At 42.4% G+C, this 15911-nt stretch overlaps 1 protein-coding gene across 1 annotated transcript in view; it reads right to left on the reverse strand.

Moving 5' to 3' along the window:
• Positions 1-15911, reverse strand: part of LOC115056477 (transmembrane protein 189) — a 33585-nt gene that overhangs the window by 11669 nt on the left and 6005 nt on the right. The window contains exons 2-3 of the mRNA XM_029522937.1: positions 5361-5480; positions 5101-5192 (exon numbers count right to left, since the gene is read on the reverse strand). Of these exons, the coding sequence (XP_029378797.1) occupies positions 5101-5192; positions 5361-5480 (212 nt within the window). The remainder of the gene's footprint in view (positions 1-5100; positions 5193-5360; positions 5481-15911) is intronic.

The raw sequence follows: 15911 nt of genomic DNA on the forward strand, positions 1-15911 counted from the left end.
GAGGCAGAGCAACATCGTAGGATAGGGTACCCTCATTTCAGGGGACTCATGTTAACACATCACAAGTGATTTTTGGATATTTCTCAAAATAAAATGTGGATCAATGCGCATCACTAATAATTACTTTTTGGAATATATATTCAAGTGGACTTGGTAACATTACATAATTCAGATTGATGCGTTTATCAGTAGCTATGGTGATAGAGAGCATGGTGATGTGAGTCGAGGGACCTGATCTGAAATCAAACCTGGGTGTTGAGATATGCACATTTCTGTCGATTACTGGGATTTTCTGGTGGAGTGGAGGCCAATCTAACAGCATGTGGTAGTACGACGTGAAACTCGTCACAGAAGCAACACAGCATGAGGCTGTTTCTTATCTGTCGCTATCAGCCCCGCATTTCATGGCAATGCCTTTTTTTTTTTGTTTGTTTTATTTGTTTTTTTTTTCAGTTTTCCTTTATTGACAGAGGCAGTGTCAGGAAAAATGGGACAGTGGAAGAGGACCAATAAAATGTTAAAAAAGGTTCATGGCTGATATGCAACCTGAGATGTTGCTGATGAGTCCACTCAGGTGTCTTTACACACAAATCAATGATGCGTATAAAAGACAAAAATTCATGGCAGCTGAATTTTTTCCTGAAATTTTTGGGGGGGTGGCAGCTTTTATTGCACCACGGCCTTCACTGCTGAAAATATGATTTATGTTCCTACAATAGAAAAGTCTAATGACTTTTATCAAGGGATGCACTGATTGTGAAAATCTTCACCAATACAGATTTTTTAAAATTAGAATTTGGCCAATAGCCGACTCTTTTTGATCATGTCATTATATTTTGCTGTTATTCATTCCACAGTGAAACAAATAAATCATTGTTAAAAAAATAACTGAACTGTTTTAAAGTTATTCAGCCCACCATTACCTACCTTTGAATGAGCGCAAATTCAGTCATACAAATTCATGAAGCAGTCTTTAACAATGTTCTTTCACAGGAAATCCTTTTTTCTTTTTGAAAAACTGCTTCAAAATCCCTATAGAACTTCCATAGCCCACCAAAAACATCCTTTTAGTAAAACATAAATATAAATGTATTAGAAAAGAAAAATGAAACGTAATAAAAAAAAAAACTAAGTATAAATAAATAGGGCTGTTTTACATCTTGTATTTTGAGCACAAGCTTACGGTAGGTTGGAACATGGGCCTCCTCATAAGACAAAAGTTTTCCTCTTAGGAAAAATCTCCTGCCATTTGAAAAAAAAAAAAAAAAGTCTCTATAGTCTTATTGTCTATTTCGTCGCGAGCTGCACATTTTTTTCTTCACAGAGACAAGCAACTCTGCCTTTTTACAGCTCAGTCTGTTTCTCTTCTCATCTAAGATGTGAGATGCAGCCAATGCCGACATTTGGCCGACGTGTCGGTGCATCACCACTTTTCTCCCATTATGAGGACTCCCTCAGATGACAGGGGTCAAAATGTGAACATAACATATGTTGCACATTATTTCTTTTATATGGCATCTATAGTCCAACAATGTCTTTAAAGAGAAGAAATAAAGATAACAGGGAGCAGAGATCAAAGTAAGGAGGTACACATGTACACACATACCACATACTTACACCACTAAAACAGCTAAATGACAGAACAAACAAACAAAAAAAACCCACAACAAAACAAAGAGCAGAACTGGCTTCAAATATTTCATCTAGCTTTATGAAGGCAGCTACTATTAGCCTCAGGTGTTCTCCATCGTGCTCGCCTTTGATATTCAAACTAACCTTTACTGTGAGAACGGCTCGCTTTATTCTTGATCTCAAAACCCACACAGACACAAAAAACAACTGAGGTGTATGCCTTGTTTTTCACACATACACACGCACACACTTTACTTTCCACCAGCCAGTTGTCATCCCACTATTCTCCACACAAGTCCATTCTTGTCTTCCTGTTAAAAGTCTTTATTAGAAGTCTCCTACAGTGTCCGACACACCATGCAAATTTGCGACTGCCGCTGTGCTTTTGGTGCCAGTAACTACCACAAACCCCAATAAATTCCACATCATAAATAAACATCAAACCACATCGCAACCTCAGAAAACAAAAAACGTGACACGGGGCTCCAAAAATTGTTCAGAGTCAACTGATGTCACGGTGCATGTACCGCAATGACACAATATGGCAACAAAATAATGCTCACTGACAAAATAAGCTGCAAGACGCTCAGGGTGATGCAACACAGCCTGAGAGAAAATTTTACACTACAGCCTAATCAACACTGAATCAAAAAATAACATCAACCATTGGAATTCATCACACTAAACATGCTGTCAATAATGTGGTGTCTGGAGCCAATTAGTGTCAGACTGAATTGCAGTAATGGGATTTACCTAAAAGCTGTGATGCCAAAGCTTCAGAACCAGCAGACTCCTGGGTGGAGATATTAAGTCGTGAAGTATTACCATTTTAGAGACAAACAAGTAAACCTACACAGATCAATTAAATGCTCAAACTCATTACTAAGCAGTTAGCATTCATTTACTGTTTTGTGCCTCTGTAAATAATTTATAATCTGCTTTTAATTTAACTCAGCTGATGCCAATTATGAATGCCAGCGAATATAAGAGTGATGTATTCCACTAGATCGACAGCTGCCATCTTGAGTTGCCATTGCGTTTGATGTCGATTCCTGCTGAAAATGTGTCCGTGAAAAGTTTTCAAGGTTGCTGCAGTTTGCTGTCTTCAGCTGATCTACCAGCAGAAAAGATGACCTTTTTCGTTTGAACTGGGAAGTCCAACTTGGCGAGATCCACTCAGAAATTTCAAGTGGACCGCCCCATGATCGTCAAAATCCAAGATGGCTGCTCTGCACATCAACAAAGGTGAAAGGCTGCCTTCTGTTTTTTAATGCTTCTCTCTTATTCTATCTGAGGACATGTTGCTATGATCTTTGCATGCTCAAAATAAAATACAAATCATCAACCGGTACTGCAAAAAAAAAAATTACAAGCAATGAAGAACAAGAAGAACCTTTTAATTTCCTCAAATGGAGCAGGAGCAACCTGATTCCCAGCACACAAGACAGTCCTGACAAATCTGTCTATCTGAGCAGCAGCATTCTCTTCCAAATCTCTTAAAAACTCATCCTTCCTACCCGAGCTTGTTGTACTTCTTGATTAGTTAGCGACACCAAGGTTTCTGCTGCTCTCACATTCACATTTAAATTGGACAGAGGACCGCACCCTCCATTTTCCCTGCTCATGTCCTTCACACCAGAGTAAAACAATACCCGGCACCCCTCAGGACACTGTCTTAGTAACAGAGCACTGCCACGTGATAGTCATATTAAACATGGACTAAACTGACTCAACACTTTTATATCAGGACATATTTGACTTTCATAAAGAACGTCTGTAAGAAAATGAGAGTCATGTGACAATTTTTTTTCCAATCAAAGCAGTTAAACAAGTTAAAGTGTAATTAATGACACCACTTTCAATCAAACATTGATACCACGAGTTTAACATGAATGAGAACAATCATTATAATTAGGATTTTTCAACTCTCCGAACAGACAATACTTTCCACATTTCAGCTCATTAATTATCAATGAATATTTTATAGACAGAAGAAAATAGAAGATGAAATACACACACAACCGCACACACAGATACACCCACTAAATATTCATCTCATTAATCAAAACCAAACTCACATGAGCCAATCTGCACACTGCACCTGATCACACTGATTTTAATTGGCTGAGATAAAGATAACCTTTACTCTAATTGGCGGAGGAAAATTTGCTGCATTAATGTAGGTGATGTGCTTTAATACAAAAAGTGTATGTACATCCATCTTAATGCACACCCACATCCTCTGGCACTGTACGGTGACAGGCTGTAGAGGTTCAAGGTGAGGCCATTCATAGTGCGTCTGTGTGTCTGTGTGTGTCTGTTGTGTGTACTGGGGACCATGGACGTTACTGTCCACAGGGAGGTCTTTCTGTGAGACAGTGACATTTAGTATCCAGGTCACTGTGGCAGTCTGGGGGCTCGGGGGAATAAGGTGTAACCCCCCACACTGCCATGGTGATCCAGCCTCAGGAGAGAGGGGACACTGGCACAGTGCAATATCACCTCGCTCATCCGTGACTCAGTGGGTCATTATGTGTGTTGCAAAATTCATATGTGTTTTTCCAAAAGACTTGATTGGTTGATTTTTTTTTTTTAACAAAACTTCCAATCACAAAAAATCTGATGTTGGTGTCAGACATTGAAACTCAGTGTGTGAAGAGTGAGGCTTTGTTATACATGATTTAGATCTACAGCTTTAGAATTTCTTCTTGTTTTTTTGTATTATTTCTTCTATTTGTGAAACACTCATCATTTTTTAGCAGCTATTATGACCAAAGGAATCGTTTGGTGCTTTGAAAAACATTTTTATTCTCTCTCTTGCCAAAACAGGATCCGTGCCACTGTCACAGAGAGGTTTCCTGTAGGTCCTGGCTCGTGGGGAGAACTGAAAGGTGAGCGGGTAAGGTGTATAACATGTGGGTGCAATTGCTCTGAGCTCTTGATTCCCAACTGGCCAGACTGTTTCCTGCACGATATTCCACTTCCCTCTGTCCCATTTCCTGACTCTCTACACTGTCCTATGAAAAAAATACGGGCATAAAATGTTCAAAAAATAAGGCAAAAAAATAGAAAAAGCCTCGCGGCACGGTCAAACAGCTGGCCTGGCTTTGCAGAAAGGATAAAAAAAAAATCCAACGGCTTCCACAAATGGCAAATTAGGTTTCAAAAAAAAAAAAAAAAGGGAAAGAAAAAGGATATATTGTGAAAGGCAGATCATCTCAAAATTATCTTACAAAACACATATCCAGCCAATTGAAATTTCTGTCATTTCAAATGATCACGACTGAGGGAGGCACGCATTCAAAAGTTTGATGACTACATCCTTAAATGTGACTTGAAACCAGCACAATGTCTGTTGTGTTGGCGGACGTCAGGGATTTGACTAAAATGAAGCTTCACTTTGCAGAGACCTGGTGAGAAATGGCCACAGACTTTCTGTATGTTTGTACGTAGTGAATGTTTGCTCACCTTGCCAATAACAGGGATGTCCACAGATCCCCAGGTGTCCGCCCCCCAGTGCACCATCCCTGAAGCAAAGTCTGCCGTCACTATTCCAAGGACTGCCAGACAGCAACACAGAAGAGCAAGAAGGAATAATTGATGTTTTAGCAGATGCATGAACACCAAAAAAAAAAAAAGTGTTCTTATGCTCTCCATTTTTTTCCTCAAAGTAATTCTTAAAGTTGAGTTGAAGTTTTAAAGTGACATCTTCACAGTTTCCAGCTCACCAATGCCGAGGATGATCTTGTAGATGTGAACGGTGGAAAAGTGCAGGAGGAGGAAGGAGAAGTTGATGATGAAGAGGAAGAGGCACAAAACCACACACACCCACTCCTGCAGCCGCTTACCTGAAGAGGACAAAGGACATAAAATCGACAAAAAAGACTCAATTTGCTTATTTTTGTGTCATCAAAATATTAGATTATATTGTTAGGAGAGGCGGAAGAGGAAAAGAGTGGAAATGATAAAGAGTTAAATAGGGTGTTTGGTTCCACTGTGTCATATTAATGAACTGGGTGAGGTCCATACGACCGCAGGGAGAACAACTGAGTTCTTAACGGGGGTCAAAGGACCACTCACCTACAATGACAGTGTGTGTGTGTGTGTTCATTGTGTTAATATGTAATCAGTGAGAGTAAGACAAGTGTATTCCAGGCTGCAGGGTCACGACCTCTGATTTGTGTAATACCAAAGCTGACGCAGCACCTGGGCTTCACACACACACACACACACACACACACACAGTTTGAGGTGGGAGGTGGGCCTCTGCAGGGACCAAAGACTGAACCCGCAGGTCAGCAGAATTAACTGAAGGACAGAGGGATGGACTAACTGAAACTACTCATACTCTAAACTCACACATCAGCAATATTAAAGAGAGAGAGAGAGAGAGAGAGATGGGAGGGTCAAACACAAAACCCTTCAGGCGTACAGCCCTAAAGATTAAGAATACTGAATTATTGAAAACACACACACACACAGCTAATCTATAAATCATCTATCATTTCAGAGAACTAAATCTGAAGTCTTCCATTAGGGTCCCCTGTTACTTCCCTGATTTCTTTAGTCTTTCACAAGCTTGTATTTCATTCAACTTTCCTTTTGTTTGTGTTTTCTTTGGTTCTGACGTGTCTGACTTGTTTGCACACGCAGGGAATCATAACTGTATCTCACAAATTTACAGAAGTAAACGCTAAAAGCATCGATTTAAAAACCGCCATTTGTTCTGTTTTTTGTTCCCTTTGTTTTTTATTCCTCCATCTCCTTCCACCCTTCTCCTAGCCCTCCTTTCTTTGCCAATCTAATGTGCTTTTAAATCATTAATGTGTTCAGATCCTAATGTATCACATAGCATTAGTAGCCTATAAGATATTCATGACAGTTTTTTTAATAAAGCACACAGGCCTGCGAGTGTGCGTGCCTATAGGCTTGTGTGACTATGAATATGCCATCAGCCTTTCATAAGGTATGGACTGCAGGCGTCACCAGAGATTTAAAATATGTGATTATGGATATTTCGCAAATCATGAGATGTGACCCTTAACCTTCTAAAAATACACAGCACCAAACTTGAGAAGAATTCGAGAGCAGAAGTTCCAAGTTTGACTTTGCAGCTCAAAGATGTTTTGTTTGATAACAGTTGGACAAAGTCCTAAGCATGATACTCCAGGATGTTTTTTTTTTGTTTTTTAAGTCATAAAGTTTTGGGACAGTTGCTCTTTGTCATCTTGACTGATTCTACTCTGCTAGCAAGAAGAACAACAACTCAGCTTTTCAGCTTGAATTAAAAAATGTTGTGCATCATGTCCATTAGTGAGACCAAGTGTAGTTGGTTTTTCTGTTTCCATATTTACTTCATATTTCTTCATATTTACCAAACAGCCATGATGGTTGTATCATTTTCCTCTTTCAGCAAATACAGTAAGCGAAAGAAAGAAAAAAAAGAGGAGTTTCTAAATTATTGCTTTAACAAGTGTAACTGCATTAATTCATCATATCATCCATTTTAAGTTAACTCTACTCACACAGACTATATAGTATAAACAGTTAGCCAAGAGGGAATGCACCAGAAATCAACAGAAAGAGTAAGAAGATGGGAACACGAGGATGAGCCCTTGGATGCACTGAAGACTCCTGAACAAGCCAAATGAAATGTCACTGAACCCTGTTTGATGCAGACCAGTGCAGATACTGTTTGCATTAAAAATCATTTCACCTGCACTGTGGTACACTTCAAAAGGTTCCACCAAGATGTAACCGACACACTGAGATACGTGGATGATTGAAAGGAAGCCGTCGTCTGTTGCTGCAGTACACTGACATGCAGGAGCCGGCTGTGAAACTGAAGAATCCAAAGATACAAACTGAATGAGGAGCGTTAAAGTTGTTCGGCAGTGGCCACTGGTGTCCGAGTCCGTTCAGGCAGACTAACAAAAGGGAGACAGCGGCTGAAGCTCCACAGCAACAACAACTACAAACGATTACACCCTAACCCAACACTCCTCTTTCCAACTGAAATGCTGCAGCCTGAACTTGTCCACATTTATTTGTAACACAACACGGTGGTTTACACACAGCTGCATTAGGCTCCTGTTGAATTGTGACGTTTGCTTTACATACATGCCGGAACACAATAGTGTCTTCAGTCCACACAGCCTCAGAGCTTTGAGGTTAAGTAGAGCACACTTAGCTCTGTTGTCTCCAAACTTCATGTGGCACCATTTTCTCTCCTCAACCCCAAGGTGCGCACACACACACACACACACACACATACACACGCACAGACACACACACATCAAAATAGGAAGTGTCCACTCACACACACAGACACACAAGATGCTCCAACTGATAGATTTCCTAACAGATCCTCATATCTCTCCCTATTACACGAACACATTCTCTGACACACACACAAATTCAGACACTCTATCTTTGTCACGTACACACACACACACACACACACACACACGCAAACACGCAGTGCAGGGCCATGGAGCAGTGGGGCGGCTGTCAGGTGATGTGCGTCAGTCCTTGGATCCTCTGGCTCCCTGGTGAGGGGAAGGAAACTAGGACAGGCCTCCACAGAGCGCAAACACACACACACACACACACACACACGCACACAGACACACAGACATATAAGCCCCTGTCCCGCAGGCCATGGCATTGCTGGATACCACGTAGAGCATGTATGTAGGAGTGGACATACACTTAAGCATGTGAACATGCATATATATTTATATATAAACACAAACACACACACACAAAAAACCACCCAACAGCGAACACACACCCGAGCAGCCTTCACTTGGCATAGAAACATAAAAATTAAAACTGTCCACTTAAACCTGTATACACACACACAAAATGGTGCGCATGCATAGACACATGCACACGCACACACACTCTGAGGACCAGAGCAACACACTCATTAATATAATTTTGACAACAACTGGCTCCCTGGCAACCTCTCTGCCATCGCTCACCCAGCATCACCCCCCGCCTGCAAGCGTGCATGCGGCTGTGCACGGGGATTTAACCTGGGCGGAGCCGGGGGAGGGGAACCAAAGGTGCTAATAGGCTGAAATTAATCAACGCCGGCTGATTCGCTGTCTGGGGAATGAGTGGCGGGCAGCAGGCAGGCGGGCAGCGCGTCCTGAATACTAATGGCCTAATGGAGAGGGGAGATGGAGAGTAGACCCCATTACCTTCCTCTGCTGTCAGGTAACAGAAACAGGGCGAGAACAACAGGAGGACGACCAATTTTAAACAACAATGACAATGCAAAAACATTTTCCGCATGTTGGCCCTGTCAAGTTTGGTCAAGTTTGAAACAAATTCAAACGCAACAACAGAAATGTGGAGTGCCAGAAAACACAGACTGGCAAGAGTCATAATTCCAAAAATAAAGAGGCCTGAAGTCAAGCGGTTTTCACGATGAACCGGCTAAATCTGAAGCCACATCTGTTCCTCCTGCTCTCTTTCCATCTTTCATCCACAACAAACTAGAGTAAAAAGAGATTTACCAATTTCCTTATAATCTGGCATCTCAGTGGGGACTTCTGGGGGAAAAAGCCGACCAGGGTCAAAACAAGATGTTTTCTCAAGTGAACAGTGTTTTACTGCAGATTAAGGCTCACGAAGCAGAAAGAGCGGCTCGACGCTTTGTGTAAGTCAGCCTGACAGACACCCGATCAGAAACTGTTTGACACGGGGCCACTGATTTTCTTTTATCACAAACAGTGGCTGTGTGCGGCTGGTGGTGTTTCCAACATGTGAGTCTGTGTGTGCCATCGTGGCAAAGCGAAGCCCCTGAGACGCCGTCTGCAGGAGGAAGGACCACAGAGAGGGTTTTGGGTAGTTTGGTGAATGTAGTCTGTCTCTCCATGTCTGTGTGTCTGTCTGCCTGTCTGTGTGGCTGTCTCTCTGTCTGTGTCTGTCTGCCTCTCTGTCTCTCTGTCTGCCTGTCTGTCTCTGTCTGTGTGTCTGTCTGCCTCTCTGTCTCTCTGTCTGTCTCTCTGTCTGCCTGTCTGTGTGTCTGTCTGTCTCTCTGCCTGCCTGTGTGTCTGTCTGTCTCTCTGTCTGCCTGTCTGTGTGTCTGTCTCTGTTTCTCTGTCTGCCTGCCTGTGTGCCTGTCTGTATGTCTGTCTGTGTGTCTGTCTCTCTGCCTGCATGTCTGTCTCTCTTTCTGCCTGTTTGTGTGTCTGTCTCTCTGTCTGCCTGTCTGTGTGTCTGTCTCTCTGCCTGCCTGTCTGTCTCTCTCTCTGCCTGTTTGTGTGTCTGTCTCTCTGCTTGTCTGTCTCTCTCTCTGTCTGTCTGTGTGTCTGTCTCTCTGTCTGCCTGTCTGTCTCTCTGCCTGCCTGTCTGTCTCTCTCTCTGCCTGTTTGTGTGTCTGTCTCTCTCTCTGTCTCTCTGCTTGTCTGTCTCTCTGTCTGCCTGTCTGTGTGTCTGTCTCTCTGTCTGCCTGTCTGTCTCTCTGCCTGTTTGTGTGTCTGTCTCTCTCTCTGTCTCTCTGCTTGTCTGTCTCTCTGTCTGCCTGTCTGTGTGTCTGATAGGTCTGAAGTGGAAAAGGCTGAGCTGGTGAAATATGATGTCACATCCTGTAATGGACCAATCAGAGGGCCACAGTATAACTGAAGTGAACCAGAACAGTGGGTGGGTTCTGACTTCGGTCCTGATGAGGCTGACGGAGGACAGAGCTTCGGTTTCCAGTTTAGAGGAAACTACTGCTGCTAGCTGTTAGAGCATTGATTTTTATTTAACCTCTTCTGTCAGTATCAGCTGATCCACAACAGGTGCTTTTTACTGACAGTTAGCAGCCGAGCTAACTTTTACTGCCCTTTAATGACTCAGCTAGGAAAAGGCCAAGGGAAAGTAAACGGCTCAGCACGGAGGAAACAGGAAGCAGCTTGATTATTGAATAGCAGGAGCATGCTTCCAGTTGTGTTGGCTGCAGGAGTTAACGCCCCCCCCCCCAAGCTGTCCAACGTCAGAAAAGACACAGATGAATGTGAGTGTGTCGTTATTCAATAATAAGACAGGACTATAATCTGCAATTGAAAACATGCACACACTGACGTGATCTTTTACTGTGTACGGTGTGCTGCAGAGTCCTGCCCCCCTTCTGATTCTGTGACGTCCAATCAAGTGAACACATAATCACAGCAGGGGACAAAAACCAAAGGCGAGAACAAAAAAAAAAAAAAACAGCAAACAACAAGCGAGCCGGCTGAAAAAAAGAAAAACACCTACGGAGCCTTTGACAAAGAGAAACTCGCTCAAAGGCCAAGTCAGAACTGCCAACCCGCCTTGACCGCGCCCTCGCTCGCTTCCGCTCCTTTTTTCTCCATCACCTCCACCTTTGTGTCCACCAATTACTCGCCCTGATGTATAGGCTCATAACACACCAACTCAGGGCGATGCTGCATGTACGAGCATCTCCGTGTCCCCCGGTTGGCTCTCCGCAGACTGTCTTCAGATGGGACTTAGGGAGAGAGACAGTGATGTGGGTGGTAAAAGTGGGTCACATGCTCAGAGAGAAAGAGAATGGAAGAGGGGGAGACAGAGAGAGACGAGGGAGAAAGACACTGAGAGAGAACGACAGTAAAAAGGAAAGAAGGGGCGAGAGAGACACAAAGAGAGAGAGAGAGAGAGAGAGAGAGAGAGAGAAGGGAGGTCGAATTCCCCTGTTCAGAAGTGGATCAGTCACAGGCCTCTTCCCTTTCATGTGATCTCAGCGGACCACAGAACCTGGGACACACACACACACACACACACACACAGGCAATAATTGTACAAAACACAGCAAGTGAACACACACTCACCCACGCACTCACTGGCACACATACAAACAAAACCAACATCAACACAAAGTACACATACCAAAGATGAAGAATCGATACACAGCCACAAAAACACAATATGTATGTCTTTATGCGGACGTGCACACACACACACACACACACACACACATACAAACACACAATCCTGCCAGACAAACGTAATAAATCCATTACCCTGAAGATTCAACAGCAACAAAGAGTGGAATGTGGCAAATGAGATTCAACGGCATACCGACACAATGAAACACATGCACACACACACACACACACACACACACATACACACACAAATGCATGTAGACAAACAGATGCATATATACCCAGGCATAATAATGCACACACATACAGACATTTTAACCCACATGAGAGCCAGTGTAAGTAGGCCCTGCTCCAACAGCCGCCCCCCTCCACGGAGACACAAAAAAAAGGATGGACAGATCCCATCGTGTGCGTTCCTTTGTGTGCGAGGTGAGTGTGTGTGTGTTGTATGCCATCCCGTCATCTCCTGGGCTTTCTGCTACCACCATATTCATCTGCGGCCCTCATAAGGATAATTACACACAGACACACACAGCTCATCTGAAAAAGCACAGCATTCCCAGCTCCTCTCCAGTGTTGGTCAAGGTCAATGGTAAAATCCTGCCTAGAAGGCTTGCCTAAAGCCACAGATGGATGGTGTGTGTGTGTGTGTGTGCGCTGTGTGTATACTGTGTGTATACTGTGTCTGTATATAAATCACACACAATATATTTATCTATTCAGAGAAGAGAAAAGCAACCTGTGCCTTCCAACCTATTAGAATTTGATTTATCATTGATAGATCCTCATTTTTTACTGGTTGCTATAATTAAGTTTAATTCTGCAGTCGGTATAAATCTGCTACATCTCACTTTAGAGTCAAGTCATAATTCTCTTTACACCCAGGCCACATTGAATTCTCTGACTCTGGTTGCCTGGAGGTTGTGCGTTATATTTGACAGTTAAGGCACAGGTGTGCAAAACCAGATCAATGCGGTGGGATTAAAGACAGCAGCAGTGAGGCGAAGCCAAAGATCACAGGGTTAATGTTATATGTGCAGCTGATGTAGAAACACAAAGCAGACAAATGTTTTGTTTTAATCAAGAATAACGCAAACCTATTTTAAAGTATGTTTGATTTTGGCAATAATCTGGTCTTCAAGGTCAACAAGCCACATGAAGCTGGTAGCCTGCAGGTCTGTGGGACAGCTGCAGGGGAAAGCAGGGAGTAAACATAACCCACAACCACACATCCAGTGAGAGGGACAGGAGAAGAGAGGCGTTACATGAATGAGAGCGAAAGAAACGCGACAATCATCATCTCCGCTGGGGAGTCTAAAACATATCATCTGACAGCAGCCACATCTGGACTCAACTCTTAAACTGGAAACCATTTTTTTTTTTTGGAACTTCTTCCTGTTAGGAACATGCTGTCATGCAACACAACCGGCAGTAATTGTGTAACATCACGACTTCATTTCATGGCATTTAAACCAACGTTAACTTCCATAAGTAAAAGAACAACTGAGATTTGTCATTTGATTCCTTTGGCCTAATGTCCTGTGCTCAGATAACTGGATATTATACCTCCCAACAAAGCTGGATAAAGAAATGAGTTAAGATTTCCTGCAGCAGTAACACAATCTACTTTTACTTAACCAAAAGCAACAGTATCAGCCAAAAAACAAACAAACAAAAAGCATTTTTATTTCAATCCAAATCAGATCGATTTTACCCCCCTTGCCAGAATCATTAGTGTAAACCCTGAGGATGTTTTAGTGAAAACCTAAATCAATCTGCTGGATCTTTGTGTTTCCACTACAGCAACACAAAGTTGCTGTAGTGGGAATATGGGGGAAAAACAATGAAATATACAATTTACACACACTTACTGTGACACACGACACAAAAAAGTATGTGTACAAATTCAATGAAATATTTATAAAGCAATATTTAACATGTTTCCTAAATCCTACACTACATGTCAGCCTGTTTATTATATTTTATTAACGCACTTTTCTCTTTCCTTGGTGAAGTCCAGCAGCGCTCACACATCATGGGAATACTGTTCAAGGAAAGTGTGAGAAAACACACACACACACACACACACACAAACATACAACATACAGTAGCTCAGTGGAGCAGTTTAATGATGTGATTCTGCTGACTCTACTATAAAACCCCACTCCAGCCAAACGCACACCGAGGTCACAAGAACACACACAGACTCACAAAAAAGGTCAAAGTCACGCACAGCCTGTGTTACTCTCAGGGCCCAACACACACGCTCAGATGGCTTCTGACCCCTGACCTTCATGACCCTGGGGTCAGTAGCTCTGGGAGTCTAATGCTGTGTGGGTGTGTGTGTGTGTGTGTGTGTGTGTGTGTGTGTGTGTGTGTGTGGGAGAGAGAGAGAAAATTTAAACTGTCACATCTGAGAGGAGAGTAAGTCACAGCTGGACGAACTCAGGTCAGTCAGATTTTCTTCAGATCTGTCACTGCTCTACAGCGCAGGCATCTCTTTTCTTTGTGAAAGTCAAGTCTGCTCTTAATGTCCTGCAATCAGCCGGTCCAGTAAAAAGCTGAAAAGGCACCATTTCTGGGGTCGACCTGACTTTAAGTTTACATTGCAGGGATTTCTGCACACAGATATTTCATAGTTTGCAGGAATTTTTGAAACATCTCCTGCAACCAAAGTTAGACATAAAATGTGGATGGCCAGTTCAGGATAAAAAAAGAAATAACCCCGTAAAACTATAAAATGATCTAAAAGGTTACTTTCAATGAAAGTTGATAAAACTTTGTCTTTATGTTTCTCTCTTTAATAGTTTCAGATCAAAGCAGCTGGCCAGGACTTCTATAGGAGTTCAGTGTCAACTCGCCACACAGAATAACTATAACTAACTATATAAAACACTGCACCATGATAAAAGCAGCTCTTTGAAGGGAACTGAAAAAGATCGTGAACATCTGAGAAACTGAAACAAAACCTTTTGGTTCATCTCCCTCAAGCAGCAGCTGCTTATTTTGCAACTGAAATTGCAAAATTTACCAATGGACCTGCACCATGCTCTTTTTTAAATGGCTTTGACAAGCTCCTAAATTAGAGCAGTGTTAATGTTGACCTGACTCATACAGTTGAAAATAAACTGCCTATCTCAATGACCTTGCGATGCTTCTGTCATCACGGCCTCGTCTCAGTAAGACGGACTGAGAGGATTCATGGACGATTAGAAGAATCATCTCTACGTGCCAAGTTTTAAGATAAATACAAAAATTTAAGTGATTTAATATATTAAAGATGTGCCGTCCCGCCACAGCACCTTAGGTCATCCAGACACTTTCAGAAAGTGGTATCTTGCTATGACGGTGATAAATGAGACATGAATAATTATTCTTGCTATTTTTAGCTTTCTTTGGATGTGACTTCTCTAAAAGCAGAATCAGTGAAATCAGCTGACGGTTACTGTTTGATAACTTCCCCTTACGAAGTAAGAAATTCTCCACACAAATCAATTATCCAAGAAGATGGTTCACTGTCACCAAACTAAAAATATATCTGTATACGGTATACATGTGTAAAGAGTGCAGAACGTCTTTATGTGTGTTTAATGGGAGCTGGTTGACATGTGAGCCAGCAGATGAGCTGAGTGAGGTCTAAGAGGGCCCGACATCAGATCCTCCAGGGAAACTTAAGATCGCACACACACACACAGACACACAACACAAAGCAAAAGATAGATGCACCAACACTAACAAGACAGATCCAAACATACATGTTTCTTGCGTAATTAGAGTTAGATATCGCGGAAAAATGTAGAGGGCGGAAAGGAAACGCTGTGAGATTTCATGAGAGGAGGAGAGGAGAGGCAGTCAGCAGACCGTGACACTTCAGACATATGGGAGGACTGAAGAGAGATGAGGGGGTGAACAGAGAATCTGTGAGAGAAATGGAGAGACGCAGAAACAGAGGGGGAAGGAGACGTCTCCAGCTGTTTGTCCATCCTAGCTTTGCTGTAATGAGCCCATGTTTAGCTCTATGGAGCATTGCCAACGCCTCATCTAACTTCTCCAAACTCTAACAAGCCGAACTGCTATTTAGATTTACCTCATACTAGCACTGAACCAGACCCAAACAACTCAGCACATAACAGCATGGCGCTCCCTTAAATGGACACTTTGACATTTTGAAGTTTTAGCTGTTTATTCTTTCCTTAACAGACACTTGTCAGCATGTGGGAAACATTTTTGCTTTTAAGTTTTCATAAAATGGCTCGGCAGCATTGTTAGCGTTACTGAGCATATCTTCCACTTGCAGCCTGCTGTGCCCTTTGGCAGAAATGAGAGAAAGCTTACAAGTCATTTGGAGATTTACCAGGTGAAAAAGTTCACACAGAAATGTATTCTTTTCTAGGATAA

This window comes from Echeneis naucrates, chromosome 16 (assembly GCF_900963305.1).
Source record: "Echeneis naucrates chromosome 16, fEcheNa1.1, whole genome shotgun sequence".
In the NCBI taxonomy this organism is placed as follows: Eukaryota; Metazoa; Chordata; class Actinopteri; order Carangiformes; family Echeneidae; genus Echeneis; species Echeneis naucrates.